General features: G+C 41.2%; 1 protein-coding gene across 1 annotated transcript in view; it reads left to right on the forward strand.

The window, feature by feature from the left end:
• Positions 1-19879, forward strand: part of LOC149289729 (peripheral-type benzodiazepine receptor-associated protein 1-like) — a 51457-nt gene that overhangs the window by 12344 nt on the left and 19234 nt on the right. The window contains exons 7-26 of the mRNA XM_089490248.1: positions 685-705; positions 1714-1806; positions 5671-5760; positions 5898-6020; positions 6408-6512; positions 7185-7235; positions 7354-7374; positions 7692-7893; positions 9262-9506; positions 10493-10602; positions 11231-11340; positions 11614-12426; positions 13001-13152; positions 14220-14861; positions 15039-15257; positions 16019-16210; positions 16629-17795; positions 18432-18537; positions 18649-18842; positions 19655-19834. Coding sequence (XP_089346374.1) covers positions 685-705; positions 1714-1806; positions 5671-5760; positions 5898-6020; positions 6408-6512; positions 7185-7235; positions 7354-7374; positions 7692-7893; positions 9262-9506; positions 10493-10602; positions 11231-11340; positions 11614-12426; positions 13001-13152; positions 14220-14861; positions 15039-15257; positions 16019-16210; positions 16629-17795; positions 18432-18537; positions 18649-18842; positions 19655-19834 — 4836 coding nt within the window. The remainder of the gene's footprint in view (positions 1-684; positions 706-1713; positions 1807-5670; positions 5761-5897; positions 6021-6407; positions 6513-7184; positions 7236-7353; positions 7375-7691; positions 7894-9261; positions 9507-10492; positions 10603-11230; positions 11341-11613; positions 12427-13000; positions 13153-14219; positions 14862-15038; positions 15258-16018; positions 16211-16628; positions 17796-18431; positions 18538-18648; positions 18843-19654; positions 19835-19879) is intronic.

Genomic DNA, 19879 nt, shown 5'->3' on the forward strand with positions numbered 1-19879 from the left:
GCGTGGGCGCTAGGCGGCTGCCATGTCTGTTCTATAGAATTATTCTAGAACTTTTCCATCCCAATACCCTTTAGTGAGAGTGCAGAATGTGTTCGTGTGACTAGATCCTGTGCCTAGCACCATAATGCCATTAATATATATATTATTTAAATAAAGCATGCATAGGGCATTTTTCTACAAATATACTATGGATATTGGTTGTTTTATCCTAAGCAGAATAATAAAGCGAGAGACTTGGTGATCAGCATGTACGGCACCTCGGGTTCGGGCCCCGTAGCACTGCGCCCCCTCCGGCGTTCCTGCTCAGACCGCGGGTGCTGCGGTGAAGAGGATTTTGCGTGTGCTGTCAGTTATGACACCTGCTAAGGACAGCCTTTAGGATTTAAGCTTCTTCCACCGGTGCTGAGCAAACAGCGTATATTCACAGTTACCATTATGGGAATTAGGGCCTAGGCTGGGTCTGCTCTTACATGGCTACGCTACCGAATCACGTGTAGTGTTTTTACCTGGTATTTTTAATATTTGCTTTTGCATCGAATGCCTCGTCTGTCGTGTGTCCTCCTCCCCTGCCTGCCTTGTGGTCTGATCCACTTAATCCTTTTGGTTGCCGTGGCAGCAGGGGGATTGGACTGCTATAGCAGGTAGGGCATTCGTTCCTGTCTCCACTTCTTGCTACACTGCCAGCGTCAGGTGAAAAAAAGGCAGGTTTCAGGTAGGGGGGTATTTAACTTGTACCGCGCTTTAGAGTAAGTATGCTCGGGGGTGATACGCAGTAGAGGCCATAATCAATTGATCTGCTCTCTAGCCTATCCAGTTGTCACGTTCTACCCTTTAATCATTAGACTGCTAAGTATGTATCATTAGGTTGTAAGTAGTAGAATTATTTGTTAACTTCTACTTCTTAAGGGTTACATTTCAGTTAAACCTGCATGAATGTATTACCACCTCTTGAATATCTCTAGGGCTAAAAAAAAAAAAAAGTTATGCGTTTCGATTTTTTTTTTTATATATATATATATATATATATATATATATATATATATATATAACACTTAAACAACATTTTGCGTGGTTATTCTTAATGCTTAAAAAAGACACAAAGATACAAAGCATTCTAGAGACCATGGATGTCTTAAGAATCGACCGCTGGATGTTCAGGCCTAACAATTTCTTGCAGAAAGTGGGCACATGGGGAAGCACCTTAAAGGTTTTATATACTATTTTGCCTTACAGAGGGGTTAAATGGGACTGGTGAGAATGGAAATGTACGAAGATATGTTTTGTTATGTTAATATTTCAAGGTCTAACTTGTCTTGCCTGCCTCAGCTAGCATAGCGGAGACTTATTCTACTTCTAGGAGAATAAGGCCAGTTTTTCTTTTGTTTTAAAGCTTTTTGTAGGAAGTCTAACAAAATAAGTCTTGATGCTGTATTGAGCAATATATTGGAATGCCATGGCTTTTAACCCATTGCATGCTGTACAAAATGCTTCTTTCTTGCAGTCAGAAGATTAATGGCTGTTGGCACACACAGTAGTGTGATGAATGTATACATGTGCAATGGGCGTATTAAAGTTTAGCTGTTTAACGTAGAAAATGACAAGGTCGTACTTTGGCGTTATGCATTTCATGTAGACATTTTTGCTCGGCTTCTGCAGTCTGTAGAGCATTTTCAAACCTGGTATATGAGCTCTGGGTTGTTGTTTTTTATTTAGGAAGCTGAATTTACAGAATTAACAAAGAAACGAAAGGAATGTGAGATCTTGGAGCAAGAAGTGAAGAAAAAGCATAAGAGATGTGAAGAATTGGTAAGTAATACACAAGTCATGCTACTTTTCACACCTTAATCTTGACAATTTCAAATAATAATCGAATTATTGCCAGGGAGTGGTGTAATAAGGTCCTAGTGAGAAAACCCATGCAAGGAACATAGAAGAAATCTAGTCTTTGTGCAAAGGCTGCCTTAAATGACTCTAGACACCCTCGGGGCTTTATGGGGATTTACAGAAAAAAAGTTTAGTGGCCAGAAATCAGTAAGTCGGAGAAGACCAAGCTCTGAAGTTTCATCCGTCCTCCTGTCTCTGTTGATGGATTCGGTATTTGCTCAAGATTTGGAATAGTTGATTAAAGAAACAATATAGTGCCCCAGGCATATTACCGTATTTCCCCATGTATAAGACGCACCTTAATTTTGGGCCCGAATTTTTAAAAAAAGTACTATCTTAAAATTCATACTAATCATCCTCATCACTCCCATCCATTAACTGCCCCTAAGTAAACCCTAAAGACCCCATCAACCATAACTGGCCCTAAATTATCCCTAAGCCCACCCCATTAACCATAACTGCCCCTAAATTAACCCCCACCTCCCCTAACTTTCCACAGCCCAAATATTAATTTTATACTGAGTTGCTGTCTGAGCAGTGTGGACGCTATAGGGAAAGGGGAGGGGCCAATCGTCAGTGAGTCAGAATGGGGCGGGGCCAATTGTCAGTGACTGCAGGGCGGTACTGGGAAGTAGTAACTGCAATCTACACTCTACAACCACTGTATAAGACGCACCCAGTTTTTAGACCCCAAATTTTTCGGGGGAAAAAAATGTGTCTTATACATGGGGAAATACGGTAAAATACTTTGCAACCTGTGTGTATGCCTATCACAAAGAAGGAAACATATCTTCTGCAAGCCAGCTAGCTGGGTTGGGGAGGCCATACAGAAACGGACCTTGTGTTTGCACCTGGCCTGGGGAGCAGTTAAAGTCAAGTGGCCTCCATTGGCTATTTGCCCCCTCTCCAGCAAATCTCATGTGAAGTGGCCCACACATTTACACAAACTTACACACTTGCACACATGAATGAAAGCCCTGAAAATGTTTTGAGCTTCTGTTTCCACACCCCTTATATATTAACAGTCCCACTGTTTGTTGTCCAAATAACTATAAAATGTAAGATATTGTCCCTTAATGATAACAGAATATCACATTATTATTAAAATCCTTCACAACTTCACAAGCAACATGTCCCACCTTTCCCCCCTAAACAGCTTGTCTGTGCCACTTTTGCTTCCAAACAGATTGTGTATGCAATTTTTTCCCAAGGCAGCTTGTCTGTTCCATCTTTTTGTGCAAGCAGCTTTTCTTTGCCCCCAAACATCCTGCATTCTGCCCCCCCCCAAAAAAAACTTTGCCCTCCACCAAACATTTATACATTCATTAGGTCATTCACTCGCTCGCACTGCCTCCTGTACCCTTCTTACCTCACCTGCAGCTTTCTCTGTGGTACCTACACACTGTGGAAGCTACCTGTTTTACCACCTAGGGCAGCGGTTCTCAACCTGTGGGTCGTGACCCCTTTAGGGGTCGAACAACCCTTTCACAGGGGTCGCCTAAGACCATCGGGAAACACATTTCACAATATATAATTACATCATTTTATGATTGGAGTCACCACAACATGAGGAACTGTATTAAAGGGTCACGGCATTAGGAAGGTTGGTAACCACTGACCTAGGGGCCAGGGGTATATAATAAATACCAGGGCTTAACTAAGTCTGGTGTGTGTGTGTGTGTGTGTGTGTGTGTGTGTGTGTGTGTGTGTGTGTGTGTGTGTGTGTGTGTGTATGTGTATATATATATATATATTTATATATATATATATATATATATATATGTGTGTGTAAAAGGGTGAAGCCGTATTAGTCCAGTAGACACAATGTATGCATATTATGTAGGTTTATACAGTTTTTAAAAATGCCTCTCCCACCCTATTTATATGGGCACACATATACAATGTGCTCCTCACCAGGCAATATGGTGATGTTCAATTGATTCTTCAGTTATCTGAGAGAAACTGGAGACTTTTTTGGTTTATCATCCCCCTCTTCCAGTGCTTCATCACATGGGTTGCCTAGCAACAGATGAGCTTCAGTTGTGATGAAGCTTTGCAGGTTATGAAACTAACAATTAACGTGTTCGCTAACCGTCCCAGCATTATTACGGATTTGATATTTGGTTCAACAATATTGAATATGCGTAGGAGGAATGTCTCTGGCAGTTGGGTTTTTTCGTCCCGTTACATGAAATAGAATATGATGCGTGTGTAATGACAGAGCAGCTGCATGACTCTTGTGAATGATTATAAATATGAATAAACATCAATATTAGCAGGCTTTAGACCCCCCAGTCCACCAGGGGCTTGATTTCATTTTTTCTATATTGGTCTTGTTCCACATATTGGCCATGTTCCTGTTACATACACAAAGATAATTGTCTACACATTTATTACATGTATACAAATACAGGCACTTTAATTTGCACTTGAAATGTACAATATACAAATGATTGCCTAATGCTAAAGTAACACAGAACAGTTCAATGAGACAAATATTGTCTTCTTTGAGATCGCTAGAACTTCATGGTTAAATTTCCTGTAGACCTCTGGGTTTATTAGGTTTTTTTTTATGTTCCTGTTTGAAGAGCGAGAACGGTTTGATATTCCCACATATCGCTGCGTCTATTAATTGATAACGCGTGGCAGGTTTTTCCTTGTTCTTTGTACGGCAGCCAACACATCTCATCTGCCCCTTAGATCATCTGTCGTTTCCTTAAATATATGTTGGTGTGCCCTATTTTTTTAGTATCTACATATATTTGCATAGTGTGGCCGGTTTACCATCCTCTGCCTAGTCCTGTCCATGCATGCTACAATCGTATGAATGTACCCTGTTTCCTAGAGTCCTAGCAGTCTGCCGTTGCCCCTCTAGGGTTGTCTTATATGCTTGTGAAGCTGCTTTTTCTGCTTATACGTTAGATCATCATGATGAATGTCATCTCTGACCGCGTTAGGCGTTACACCTGTAAATCCTGTGCTACACATACCTGTCTCAGACCTGGATAGTAATTGGAATGTGGTCCACATGGGGCTGATCATCGTGTTAAAAAGTTCTGTCTCCATCGCTGCTCACCCCCACCCGTTTACCTTCATAAAGGAAAGCGCACTTACAGGCCTAGTAATCAGTGGTGTAGCAAGATCTGCCGCTCAGCCAGTAACGGCTCATTAGAAATGACATTGGATCATGATACATTTAACCTCGTTTCCTCAAACCATTACAAACACGTGGTTTGCTGCGGATCAGAAGAGAGGTCTGTGCCAAAAGAAACGGATTGCAATGGGGTTCCAAGCACCTCTTCCAATCTGATCCCTTTATGATAAAAATTTGTGAAAACCATAGGAAGGGATATATGGGCAGAATTAGAAGTAAAGTTGGTGTAGAGGAGAAATATGTGCATGATGTACAACTCTGGGTATAGTTGGAGGAGTTGGGAACAAAGAATGTCAATATAGAAAAAACAATAAAGGGTATGCATAGACCACCAGCTTAGATTCTCCAGTAAAGGTAATCTTTGTTTTCATGCGATATAACCCGTTACCAACTGTCCCTAGTCTGTTATGGCAGTATAGAAAAGAAGACGGGCACTCGTAACGGCATTCATGCTTCCAATACTAAAGGTGAGAAACTGAGGAGACAATTCTCCTGTTGGGCAGGCACTTAGACGCCATTAAAGCTCATCCCTCCGCTAGTAACAGATACACAATACTTTTCGATATGAAACGATGTGCTAAGTGATTTCCATGCTTTCTAATAATACATTTCACATTGTGTGATTTCAACAGGAAATTAAGCTTCAGGAGGTCCAGGCTGAGAATGCACGTCTTGTGGAAGAGAACTCAAGATTGAGTAACAAAGTAAAATGGACAGGCAAGGTAAAGCAAATGTTTAAAATTCCAAATAGATTTATCCAGGTGTGTTTAACAAAATAAAAGGGGCAATCGAAGCGAGTATTCAATATTGCTGCCTGAAGAGCAGTATTTTTAGACGCTATGAATCTTATTGTGGGCAGGTTGACGCTGAAAATGCTGACCTGAGGGTGCATTTGAATGAAGTAATTCAGCAAAGAGATTCCGCCCTGAAGGAGAGCCATCAACTGCAGAGCAAGCTGGAGAACCTAGAGCAAGTGCTGAAGGTGAGCTCGGGCCAATGCTACCAGAATGGAGAGATTTTTTTTGACCATATTACCAGTATGTTACATAGAAATAGGCCAAATGGTTCTCATCTTCTATCTAGTTTGCCCATTTATCCTGATGTAATGACTCGACAGTCTGGTCTTAGATTTAGGATAGTCTAGGATATTTGCCTATCCGATGCATGTGTGAATTCCCTCACTGTATTAATCTCTACCGCTTCTGCATAGAGGCTGTTCCACTTAATGCAGTGAAACTTACGTTCCGTCTAACCTACTAAACCTCTCATTTTTGATTATGACCTCCTTGTTCCTCCCTCCCTTTGAAAACGGAATCCTGTGGTCGATATAAGCGGATATAATTCTATAAACAATGTGTTTATATTGCAGCACATGCGAGATGTGGTGGAGAGAAGGCAGCAATTGGAGAAAGATCATGAAGATGCTTTGATTGCACTTAAGACGAGACAAGAGGAAGTAAAACGTCTCCAACTGGTAATTGTTTTATTTATTTTTCACACAGTTGACTAGTCCAAGAAATCTTGCCTGAGAGAGACAAAATTGGGCTTCAGTGCCGAAATCATGTCTGTGTGGGCATGTTCCATTTCCGTTGCAAATAGTGTGTTTTTTAATGCGTAAGAGACAGTAATGTTTACACGTGGCTTCAGCTGAATGAGAATTTCAAACATGTATTAAAAGCCATGGAACTTTCATGTTTTGTGTTACTACTACCCCATATCCTGGTCACTCTAATTTCAGATATGCCTGCTGTTTTAACATTATCCGCTCTTTCTAAAATGCTGCAGTAAAAGGCAAATCAGGCAAGTTCCATACATATTTGAACTTCTCTCAGTGTGCAAGTTTGTAATACGGCTTTACTGCCCCTGGCTTTTTGCCTACCTATACAATCCACCTCTCGGATAACTGCTTTTTTCCAGGGGGGAACAGCATATAGCATATAGCTCAGGGTCCGGACATCCACCGTTCACAAAGGATTTACATCGGTCTGATTGCTACATATGGATGCCTTTTAACATCTCTATGTACATTTGTCTAACTCTGATTTAGATAAGATGTTGGAATGCTCAGAGGCTGCACTTTATCATGTAGTACTAGACTTAAGTTAAGGAAAACTATGATCTGTTTATTTTGTTTGTTTTTTTAAAGGCCCAAGTAGAAGCTAAGAAAGAACATGAAGGAGCAGTTCAGTTGCTAGAGGTATTATGTTGTTAAAATATTATTTTGTTTTGTAATAATACAATACAAGACCCCGATAATTCCATTAAAGTTTCTTAAAACTGGTAACTTTTTTTTTTCTCATTTTATCTATGCTCAGAACACCTTGGATAATTTGCAGGTATTGTCAAACAAAGGTCTAAAGCCCTAATACGTTAACCCTTCTGTACGTTGTTAGATTTAGCTGTCTGTTCAACTAGCTGTTTTTAGAACATTTTCTGTGAAAGACCAAATTGCTTGTGTTGGGAATTTGCTTTGATAAGGGTGGGAGTTCTTGATAAATTTGCCAGGTGCCAGACTACATGTGTTTTTAGATGGTTGGGGGGTCATTACGAAGGATCCCCCCCCCCCCCTTCTCATTAGGAACTCTGCTGACCTGACCAGTCCGCATCTGTACCGTCGGAATGATCTTCATATGCAATGGTTTGTTCCTTCCAGGCTAAAGTGAAGCTGTTGGAAGAGAAATGTCGCAGTCAGACGGAGCAGTTCAGCCTCTTGTCTCAGGAGCTGGAAAGATTTCGTCTGCAAACCGGGAACATCGATCTCCTCACTTCTACCTTGGTGACCCATGAGCTGCCCCCACCTCAATGCTGCTCTACACCTGAGCGGCCTCAGGATGAAAGAGGAGCCCATTCTTTTGGTGAGTGGTGCTAACGGGAAGCTTGTCAGCCTATGGATTTAAGAAGACTCTCCAAAAACACATATTTAAATCATTGTTTATTAAGTAGGCTCCTATATCTGTGGGCTCTAGTTCTTATCGAGAAATAATCAGCCTATAATATAAACATATGTCTGCTGGGTAATATTTAGTTTGCAATCATGCAATCACTAATCTGCTTGTGTTTGGTTTACCCTTACATGGCAACCGGTTCCAAAACTGACAAACTGATGAATGTTAATGTTCTGTTTATTTTAACAAACAGCATGCTCATAGCCTTTAATGTTTTCTTAATTCTCATTTTGTAACATTTTCAGTGATCTAACCTAAATGGCTGCGGTGGTCCACTGTACAAATGTGATCACCTATCTGTATTATTGGACAGTCTGTCTCTTTAAATTTCCTTTTTATAAATCAAACCCCACTCCCCAGCCCTAAAGCAAATTATAATTTATACTTAGCCGTTCAAGTGAATAAAGCTAAAGATTTGACTTCCGGTGCTAATGACTTGACCTTAACTTGCTTTTTTTTCCATAGATGAGTTCTCATCTTGGGATGTGATCAGTTGGGTAGACATTAGTCTGGATGACAGCAGCTGCAGTTTTATATACCTCTCAATGGAGGGTACTGACATTTATTGTGTAAATACCACCTGGTGTTGGAACATGGGGCTGTAGCCGGCTCTGGGTGTAAGATAACCGTCGGAGTGGCTTGTTTGTGTTGTGGTGAGCACTGGGCACCAAAGTACGAAACTGTGACACAAGACACAAAGCCAGCCGGTTATATGCAGGGTACAAAGTCTCACTGGTGCAATGGTTTTACGCATGATTATCTCACTACAAGACTTTTATGGGTCTGTTAAGCTTGGTCTTAAACCCCTCCTTTTTTTTCTGTGGGTATTTACTCTCTAAAGCAGCAGTCCATCCTGATAGTATTGTTTAAATCCAAAAAGAGAAATGCAACTATTCCAACACTACAGATTCTTTCACTAATAAAGTATATTTAGCATCTGAATAACTGGTCTACTCAGGTTGAGCTCGGTACTAGGGAATAGGGAATCAGTCTCAAAATAAAGGACTAGTTTCCTTGTTATAAAATCTTCAAAGAGTGGATACTAGAGTTAACTTTGTGCTGTGGTGCTTCCAAATATCAGTTCTTATTTTAAGAAAATCCCATTTATAAGACGGACCGCTGCTTTACCTGTTTCTGTATTTTTTCTTAATGTAAAGTCCTGCTGCGGCTCCTCTTTTTATTGAAGCTGGTTGAAGTGTGAAAGAACAGTTTGCGTTTATGGCTAGATTTGGCTATGCATGCTTTTTGAATCACTGCTATGTGTGTCCCTGTCCTAAGCGAAGGTTTATGTGATTTCAGAGGTGCCAGGACCTGGTGTACCCGATCTTCAAGAAAAGAACAGAGAGGGAGAATCTAAAAAGGAAAAAAAGTTACCTCACCCACCAAGCCCAAGCTGTGAAGTCGGCAGCGCTGAGGCCCAAAATAATGCATCTGCCAAAGAGAAACGGAAGACGGGGACGCCCAATGCTTCGTCAAAATCTGAATCTGCTCATGAGAGTTCCAAGTCTTGCCCCACACCAGAGGCAAGGCGTTGCTTTTAACTTTATTTCATGGTGTAAACTTATATCCATGTGTATGTAAATGATTTGTACATTAAAGTGGCTGAGATGTGCTCAGGTTAAGAGTTTTCAGTGTGTGAGTTCTCTTCAGTTTGTTAGTCGCCATAGATGATGATTAGTGAGCGAGGCTGAGAATGGTCACACTTACTCATGCAGACTCAGGCACATTGACCATGCTTACCCACAGAAAGGTCAGCTAAAGGAAGACAGGTGGTGTGGCATTAATGCATACCTTTGCAGGTGTCCTTAAAGAAGGGGGTGTTGAGGGATTTTTTTTTTTTTTGAAGGACCGAAGCCGGGGGGGCAGCCCTTGAGAAATCTTGCAAGCTCGCATGAGAACTAGAAATCGGAGCACATGCTAGACGCAGCTCATAAGCTGCGGATGAGTGGAGAGACCGGTTAGGGGTGTATTTAGAGATAAGCTGGGAGATGTTGGTAGGGGAACTGCTTTGAGTAAAACGAATCCTGAAGCACAATGACAGAGAGAAGAGGTGTTAGTAAGGCAATAGGAGAGGAAGGCAAGTCTGGCAGTGCCGTTCAAAGTGGATTGCAGAGGGGCTAGACGGGAGACCAGCCAAGACAGAGTTACAGTAGTCAAGGCGGGAGATAATGAGTGCATGAACAAGAGCCTTAACACCGTCTTGTGTCAAGAAGGCACAAATGTGGACAATGTTTTTAAGATGCAGGCAGAAGAATGGATGTGGGGCCCAATGAAAGGTGTGGAGTCAAGGGTGACGCCAAGGCAAGCGAGCGCGAGGGGTTGTGGATATATATGTCATACATATAGATAGAATGTATCAGTACCTGTGTGCACTCCACTATATTGTGTACATTAAAAAAATGATCAATTCATTACGTTAAGTTACATCCACCCATGAAGCCCACAATACTACTTTGTGTTCCTGTTCATCCAATCAGTTTCCCTCATTTAACAACTTGTACTTTGTTAGGTGGACACTGCCAGTGAAATGGAGGACTTGGAAGCGGATAGCGTTTCACTGAATCCAGAACCAGAAGCTCGGGCTCCTGCTAAGTTGCAGGTCTTTCTTGCCAGATACAGGTGCGATCACTCGCTATGCATCAGTCTTTCTTGTTCATTGATGCGAGGGTTAATCTGTGTCACTGATTGCCATCTCTGTAAAATCAGAGGGCTGTTTTCTGGCTTTTAAAATCTCCCCTTGCTGATGGATTCCGGGTTTAATCCTGCCATGGTTCAGAGGTGCTATTTAAACACTAGCATATTAGACATGTGCCCTGCAGAGTGTTTCACATAGAAACGCCTCAATCTGTAGACAATGCTATTCCCGCTGTGTTTTAGTGTACGTTGCAAATGCACTTTCCCTTTACGTTCTGTCTCTAAACACAGGGATTCCAATGCAGCAAAACATGCAGTACTCAAATGCATTTGCTAAAACGCTTATGTATGTTCCTTGCAAATGCCTTAAAGGCTAAGATACACAAATTGTTAATGTAAGGCTGGTATGTAACTTTTGCTTAATTGCTGAAAACCCAGCTCTTCATGTGTCTGTCGTCCCATTGCATTGGGGTCTAAGATGCTCCATGATAGGAAAATTGGAGCGGAATTCACCCTGTGAAGGTTTTGCATTGGTACTGAACGATTGTGTGTCTTGGAAACCGGGCCTACTTTATGCATAGCTTTTTATATTGTTCTTAAATAATCCATTCAGTTACAATCCATTTGATGGACCAAATGAAAACCCCGAAGCAGAACTGCCTCTAACTGCTGGAGAATATATTTACATCTACGGAGACATGGACGATGATGGATTTTTTGAAGGTGGGTTACACGGAGCACCTCTGTGGAGTCATGCTGTGTGAAAACACTGTGTGTGCACTTAGGCCCAAAGATATGCGGCCCAAAGTGCAGATGCTGACGTATACTTGTCCTATTACGAATGGCAATGGAAAGGCGTGATAACTACATGTGTAACGCCATTGCACAACAATATATATGGATTAACCATATATTTATTGAGTTGAGATTTTATATGTTAAGGTTTGTGATCGTCCACGTTTGCTTTATTTACTAAATCTTTGCATGTTTCAACAGGAGAGCTGATGGATGGAAGGAGAGGTCTTGTACCTTCTAACTTTGTGGACCGTGTGTCAGACGACGGTCTGATGGCCTTTCAGCCGGCTGAGACCCATGATCTTTCTCAAAGCTCTTTGCAAGACATCAGCTTTTTGAGTGGAAGCAGCATTGAGAGAAGTGAGGAGGATGATGATGATGAGAGCAGCCTCAGTCAGTTACCGTGTCCATTGCAAGGAATTAGCGAAGGGACTGCAAATGTTTCAGCCGTGCCTTATCCTCGTAAGCTAACGCTTATAAAGCAGCTGGCTCGCAGTATGGTGGTCGGGTGGGAACCTCCTCTGGTAACGGCAGGGAGCGCAAATATCTTAAGTTATAATATCTATGTGGATAACGAACTTCGACAAAACGTAAGGTGCGGAGGACAGACTAAAGCTTTGATTGAGAAGCTGGAGCTGAAAACCCGGAGTTACCGTATCTCTGTACAGAGCATGACGGAGCGGGGCTGCTCGGACAGGACGCGATGTACTTTGCTGGTCGGTCACGGCTATTCTCTTGCCCCGACGCAGCTGCGCGTTCGAAACCTTTCGGCCACGTCTGCTGAGATCACATGGCAGCCTTGCAACAGCAACTATTCACATGCCTTGTATCTGAATGAGGAGCCGTACGGTGTGGCCAAGGCAGGGACTTACTGGTACAACTTCAGCAGCCTGCGGCCCAGTACCTTGTATAATGTAAAAGTCGAGGCCCGACCTCAGAGGATTCCCTTTGAGTTGCCACTTGAGAGGAGAGAACAGAAAACAACGGTTATGCAGCTGACAACTCCTGCTGCAGGTAAGTTGACTATACTGAAAACCCTTTCAATCTATCTTTTTGTCTCTGTATCGCTCAGGTTATACTTACAATAGCGGCATAAGTTTTATTGTATCAGGGTGCTCCAGTTAGGAATAATAAACCCTTTCCTGTTAGGTTATTCTTTTTAGGGTCACATTTTTCCTTTTGTATAAATAAACGTATGTATAGTTTTTTTATTAAAGACTAAGAGATTTACTTAGCGCAGTTTACATATAATAAATGCAGAGATATGAGGAATCTGCAGACATTTTGATTAAGGTATAATTGAGTACATGAGAAAAGGAGGTCTTGTGGAGCTTAGTCTAAGTTGTAGTAGTAGTAGTAAACTGGATGGACATGCAGATAGCCTACCATGAAATACTTAGATGGACGTTCGCCAAGGGCTGGAGTAGAAAACCAAAAGAATTAGAAGACCTTTAAAAACATTTCGCCGCACTAACTACTTTCATGAGTATGTAAAAAAACAGCGAAGATGCAATGTGTTTGTAATGATTGATGACGGCTATGTATAAAGGTTGAAATACTAATTATCTTCCATTTATTTGGGTCACAGGTCCTCCGGATGCCCCGCTTGATGTTCAAGTAGAATTGGGTCCGACTCCAGGTGTTCTGCTTATTAGCTGGTTGCCAGTAACCATCGATGCAGCAGGAACCTCAAATGGAGTGAGAGTCACTGGCTATGCTGTCTATGCAGATGGACAGAAAGTATGTAAAAGTGGTGGCACACTGAAAAAAACATTAACATTTAGCAATTTTAAAAGATTCCTACAATCGATAGTCTTTGTGCATTTGTTTTGGGTTTTTTGTATGTGAGTAATAGTGTCATCCAATCATTAATCAGGGTAACCTTTAAATTATACCATAAATTAAGAAATACATAATTGAAATATCATCTAAAATAAAACATAACTTTTAGTACTGTAATAAACTTTAAACTAATTATACCAAAAGAAAAAGATGCTAGCCAAAAATTAAGCTAAAAAGACACTGGAAATCTCATCCTTGACAGAGCTGTCTAAATCGGGTTATGGGTGACGGCTGAACGAGTAGCTGTATAACGCTGCTGATTTTAGTTCAGCTGGTGCTTGTCTGCTCATTTTTTCCTTTTCATTTGGTTTGTCTGCTTGATATTATACATTAAGTGCAAAAATACCTTCTTTTGAATACATATCACTAGCTTAAGACGGTATTAACCTTATTTAGGCAGCTACATCGCAGATGAGATTTCTAGCGTCTTTAGTTTCATTTTTGGCTAACATCTATTTCTTGTGGTATCATTGGGGGTTTTTTTTTGGGTTTTTTTTAAGACTGTATTGATTAAAAGTTTTGTTTTACTTTAGATGAAGTTCTAATCATGTATTTCTCAGTTTCTTTTTTTTTTTTAATTATAAATATGCCTGATGACTTATCAAGTTGCTGCTTCTTTCCATAAAACCACATTATGGCTTTGCTTCCACAGATGACTTAAAACAAAATGAATTGCTTGTGAACCTTGACGTCTATTATTATTCATGATTGACTACTCAAAGTTAACATTACAATGGAAAAAACCTTTTTATGATAGCCGTTCAACCCACCATTCATGGAACCATGCTGTAGACCTTTTGGTCAAACATATAATTACATATCAACTACATTCTAAAGGTTATTTAATGTATTGTAACTGCTTGAACCATATTTAAAAATGTTTTTACGCTCTGTTGGCTTATGAGTGGAAGTTTTAGGTAAAATCCGGATTGTATGCTACAAAGGTTGTAACTTTTTTGTTTTAGGTTCTTGAAGTAACATCCCCTACGGCGGGCAGTGTTCTGGTAGGCATGTCGCATCTGCAACTGCTCCAGGTTTCGCGGGAAATATCTGTAAGAACTATGTCTCCTAGTGGAGAATCCGTGGACTCTGTGCCAGCTCAGATCCCTGCTGCCTTGTTGAAGGTTCCCAACTATTCCTCCCCATTACATAACTCCAGCCTTATGTGCGAGCCAGCATCAGGGCAGCTTCTGGATTCTAGTCCCGAGAAAGTTTCTTCCACGCCTCTGACTTCGTCTTCCCCCTGCTCTCTACCTACGCCACCAGCCACCAGTTCCAAAGCCAGTTTTTCCATCCATACAAGTTGCAGTAGAGGTGAAGCCCTAGACTTTTTGCCAGTTCGGATATCATCCCAACTCCTACATTCACCGCCTTGTGCTTCTGTGGCCTGTTGCCAAGTTTCTTCTAGCCCTGAACCATCAGAGACACTAGTTCCACAACAAGCAGCAACGGAAAATCCCCCTGTGATTGTACCGCATACAGAAAGCAATCGTATCCCTACAAGCCTTCCTATTCTAGCCTGGCCCAGGTGGCCCACTGACAGCTCTACAAAAATACCCAGCAACCAATCACAAGAGAGAGGAAACAGCCTTGAGAAAGAGAGTATTGTAAGTACAATGTGTATGTCATTATACGTCATACATTACTTTTCAAAGTCATTAGTCCTTGTTGCACAGTTTTTAAATTCCTTTATCATGTAATATGAAAAGTTAAATAATCAGTGAGCAAGAAAATATCTGCCGGTTTTATGTTTTTATCACTTATGACTGAATCTCCCATTTTAGGGAAAAACTTCAGACACCAAAGAATCTCCGCTCAATGTTCAGTCGCCAAGTCTAGATCCGGGTCACGCATGGAACAAGGAAGCAGGGATAGAAGAGTGCAAAGCAGCTGCCAAAGAAGACTGCTCGAGTTCCGAGACAGCAATGTCCGAAGAGGCAGAAGACCCAAGACGCAGCGTGGGATATCGAGGGGTATCCATTGAAGACTTCTTAGAAGAAAAAGTAAAGGCCGCTCAATCAGATGGGACTAATTGTATCAAAGAAGTTGAGGTCCGTTCTAGTAAAAGTCTTAATGGTTTTGTTTGTGTAACATAGCTGACTTGATATATGTATGTTTTTCTGAGTCTATCCTACTAGTTAAAATCTGATTTAGATGCATAGAAATTCCCTTTACTGTTCAAGTGACTTTTGTAGATAATCGGGAAGAACCTGGACGTCTCTGTGTAGATAGTATTTTCTTTCCTATTTGCACCAACTCCTGCCCTTAAGGATGGGGCAACGTCACTCTGCATTAACAAAAAGAAAGTGAGGTGACCCTGCTCATGGAATGAGGCACCTCTCCAAGAAGCTGCGCCTATGTGGTGATGACTTTTCCCCCAAGACTTTGTGGCCAAATTTAAATGCTGAATTTAATATTTTCTCACACACATTTAACTTACTTTGCTTCATTAAAAAAACATCACATTATTACAAGATTGGGGACCAAAATGCCAAACCATTATAAGGCTAGTAACCATTTCTCAACTCAAACGATGCTTGTATTTTAGCACTGTGTGTTATGAGCATATTATAGTTAAATCACATGATGCTGGTTATTTGTTTTAGATTCAATGCTGATGAATCATACCTCACATAGTTGCCCACCTATTTTCAGTTTTTGATTGTACGATTTTGGTGGTGCATCCGTTTCACCTCTGTTTAAACGTATTGTGAACACAAATGCTTTAACGCATTGTATTTTTGTGTATTCTGTGGCCAATCAGGAAGAATATCTATCGTTGCCTGAAGCACATGCCGTGGTGACCCATATAGATCACAGCCGTAGCTCTAACCTCTCTGATATCCTAGAAGAAGAGGAAGAAGAGGAGCAGGATGAAGATAATCCTAATGCTATTGCCTTTGTCAAAAAGTGGGGAGAGGCTGGAGTGAGCACTGGTGGTGATGGCTTGGGGAAGGTGAGTCTTGTATATATATTTTCCAGATATCTCATATCGACTTATTTCGAAAACGGCAAGTATGGCAATGTGGGCATTCTAATATATATATTATAACACCTTCATAGTTATCCTGATATGCAGTACAAAATAGACCAACAAAAAGAATTCAGCTTTCACCAAATGCACATTGGAATCTTGTGCACAATTGTCTCGTTGTGAGAATTTCCTTCCATTCATTCCTTGGTTTAATCCTTATGGTACCCCCTGACTTATATGTAGCTTTCTCCTGTAAAGAGTAGCTCACCACTATTGTAGGTCAAGTTGTGTGGCTTGTGCCGTAGTGAACCCTGTAAGTAGTAAATCCCTCTATTCATGTTTAACACTTAGCTAAAATAATCTGTGGGACTTGTTTCTGTTTGTTATGGTTATCAAGTAGTTTCAAAACTGTCGCAGCAATGACTATATGGCACGTTTTTTTATGCTGTACTCACTACCTTTATGTTCCACCACCTCCTCCGGTTCACTTTCATTCCTTGGAAAATACCTGAAGTTGGACTCATGTGAGACGGACAGTGATGAGGAATTTCTTGAGAGGATGTTGGATCTGCCTCTTCAGAAACATTGCAGCAAGAAGCTGTTTATCATCCCTGAAGTGACTGAAGAAGAAGATGAGGAGGAGGAGGAGAACTTCACACCCACAATGGCCACCAAGAACCAAACTGGTTTGGGTGTGGAGACACAGAGCCACCAGTTGAAAAAGTCTCCCAAGATTTTTTTGAAGAAGCCAGTCGCTGAAAGCAGTGAAAACCTGTGTACAGACATACCCCGAAGAGAAAACCTTGTGAGAAACACCACCACCAAACGTGTTGAGGAAGATTGTGTTTTGCTTGACGAGGACTGGTATCTAAAAACAAAAGATCCTGTTACTCAGCCACAGCTAAACAGCCTGAAGCCAGCTGTTTTGGGAAGTTCAGCATTGAATTCGAGGAAAAGCTCAACGCTAAATGAAAGAGCTTACCATGGCACTGAGTCAAACAAAAGGCGAGTGAATGACGCCCGGGAACACTGCAGCCGTTTGGCTACAAATCCCATTCAGACTGCACCCTATGGTTCCAAATGCTATAGTTTGAAGGACCATGGAACGGTTAGTAATATTAGAGAAACTCCTCAGAACAATCACAAAAGCTGTAAAGGCAAACCCCAAATCGGGTCCTTGAAGCGTAAAACAAAACCATCCGGTCCTCGCAATTCTAGACATTTAGAAATTGACATTGAGTACGATACAGAAGATGAAGAAGAGCCTCCGTTTTCAGCACTTAATGTATCTCAAACCAAAACTAACTATTGGGAAGAATGTTCTCAAGCAGACCAAGATAGGTGGAGTGATGGTCCTAGTCAACCTGAGCCAACCAAGCATATGAGGAGGAGGAAGGAGCTGAAAAGACAATTTAAAGTACAAACAAATGCCGGAGAATATAGCCGTGAAAGCATTCCTCTACTCCATGGGGGCGATTGTCAAAGAACCAAGCGTGACAGCTGGCCAGATGATAAGCTGTTGAGCAATAACGCTGTACGGACAGCTCATTTGGACTGTCATGGAAAGGTGATATCTAATTTCATAGTGGATATAAGAGTGTGACGGGCTGCTTGCCTCCACATCTCGACTTTAGATGCGGTTTGTAGTGGCTGTAGCCGTGTTACCGCTGTCTTCCCTTTGTCTGCTGTATACGTGGTCTGAGCGATTCATCCCTGAGAAACCTGGCAGCTGGAAATATGGAGGAATGGAGAGCTTGCACTGCTACTCATTCACAGCTTTTCCATCGAGTGCATTGTAATCTGTGCCGGTGCGACTTCACATGCAGTGTCCCGCCTGCCATAATTTATCTAGACCATACAATTTCTAGCACTATATACATACGTCCCACGTAATACTCTCGTTATAAACGGCAAAAGTAGGAGGAGTTTTGTTTCTTTTTGATGTTTTTAAATGAATTTATTCTGCTTATATATTTGACATTAGCTTAATTTCTTCACTTTAATTGCCGTGAAAACATATTGTGTGTGTATTGCGCACACTGCGAGTGATTATATGTAAATTATGATGGAGGAATACTGCATATGAACCCAGCACCCTGGCACATGTTTAGTTACAGTATGCAATATATTGTGCTTGCTTGGCTATAAATTCACAATAACGGTACATGCGACAGGTATGCTAACACTCTTCACACTGTTCTAGGACGACTGGAATGGCAACTCGAGATCATCGCAAACTGGTCTTACTGAAGTACCTGCTTCTGTGAAGAAAAACCGATCTAGTCAACTGCCTCCAGACAAAGAATCAGGTCCTCTTTTACTTTCATATATAAGTTTAAAACATATATGTTGGCTGCTGTGTATTGCCATGTGCATCATGATATTTTTCATCCCAATGAAATGTCTCTGTTCTTCTGTAGCAGCTGGCCGTTGTGCCTCACCAGAATTTTGTCGGACGAGCAGCCCGCAGGAAGACGAAAGCTCTTCAAAACACCAGGATCTGGAAACCGTGCGAATATTTGTTGCCCGTTTTGACTACGATCCCGAGACGATGTCACCTAATCCTGATGCGTACGAAGAAGAGCTTCCGTTCAAAGAAGGACAAATTTTACAGGTATTGTAAATAAAATACATATAAATGTGTGTTACTGCTTGAGTGGAGGATGTTAATACTAATGCTAAATAGTAAACAAATATCGGAAAGGTGCACTTAACTTTTATTATTGAAGACCTTTCAAATATCCCTAATGCACTTAACTACACTTTGGTACCTTTCTACAAATGGATACAAACAATCAAGAGCTGAATTTTACTTGTTTGGAGGGCATAAGACAGGCGGTTAAGTTAACTGTAGGCCAGATTGCCAGCTCACAAAAGCAGGGCATTCATTCCCTTCTTGTCTTACATGTGCTCAGGTTTTTTGTTTTTTTTAAATAATAAAAATGTTCTTCCTGGAGCAGCCAATCCAGTGACAGGAAAGCACTCCCATTGAAATCAATAGACCCCTGCCAACAGTGGCATTTGTATATGGGGGGATTCTGCATACCCCCATATATGTCTGGAGTGTCCCTTTAATTGGTGCTAGGTCTAAACAAATACCCCGAAGTAGAGAGCCATGCAGCCCAAAAAGGAATATTTCACAAATGTTAGTGCTCACTCACCCTACTTACGCTGTGTGTAATGTCACTGGCCTGTTCATTTTTCTTTTGGCAGTTTCAAAGTTTTATAGTCCTGCATAATATTAATAATAATTGTGAAAAGCGTCATTGGAATTTATATTTTTAATATAATTGTGTTATACTGCTCCCTAAGGTGTCTGACATAATCTGCATGCTACCTCCACATGTACATTCTGCCTAGTGCTCCAAATAAACAAACCCATGAACACAACAAAGTGCTACAGCGACAGTTATTGTGATATTTCAGGTGTTTGGAGATAAGGATGCAGATGGATTTTATTGGGGGGAATACGCCGGGAAATCCGGATACATCCCGTGTAACATGGTGTCCGAGTTACACGTCCAGAATGAAGACATGAAACTAGAGCTGGTGCGACAAGGGAGCTTCAAGTCCTTATCCAATGACATGGGTGAGCTTATTTTTTCCGTTTTTATCCCTTTGTATCATTTTCTGTACTGTGCATTCTGGTTG

This window comes from Sceloporus occidentalis, unplaced genomic scaffold, assembly GCF_023333645.1.
Source record: "Sceloporus occidentalis isolate IW3139 unplaced genomic scaffold, rSceOcc1.0.p SCAF_43, whole genome shotgun sequence".
In the NCBI taxonomy this organism is placed as follows: domain Eukaryota; kingdom Metazoa; phylum Chordata; class Lepidosauria; order Squamata; family Phrynosomatidae; genus Sceloporus; species Sceloporus occidentalis.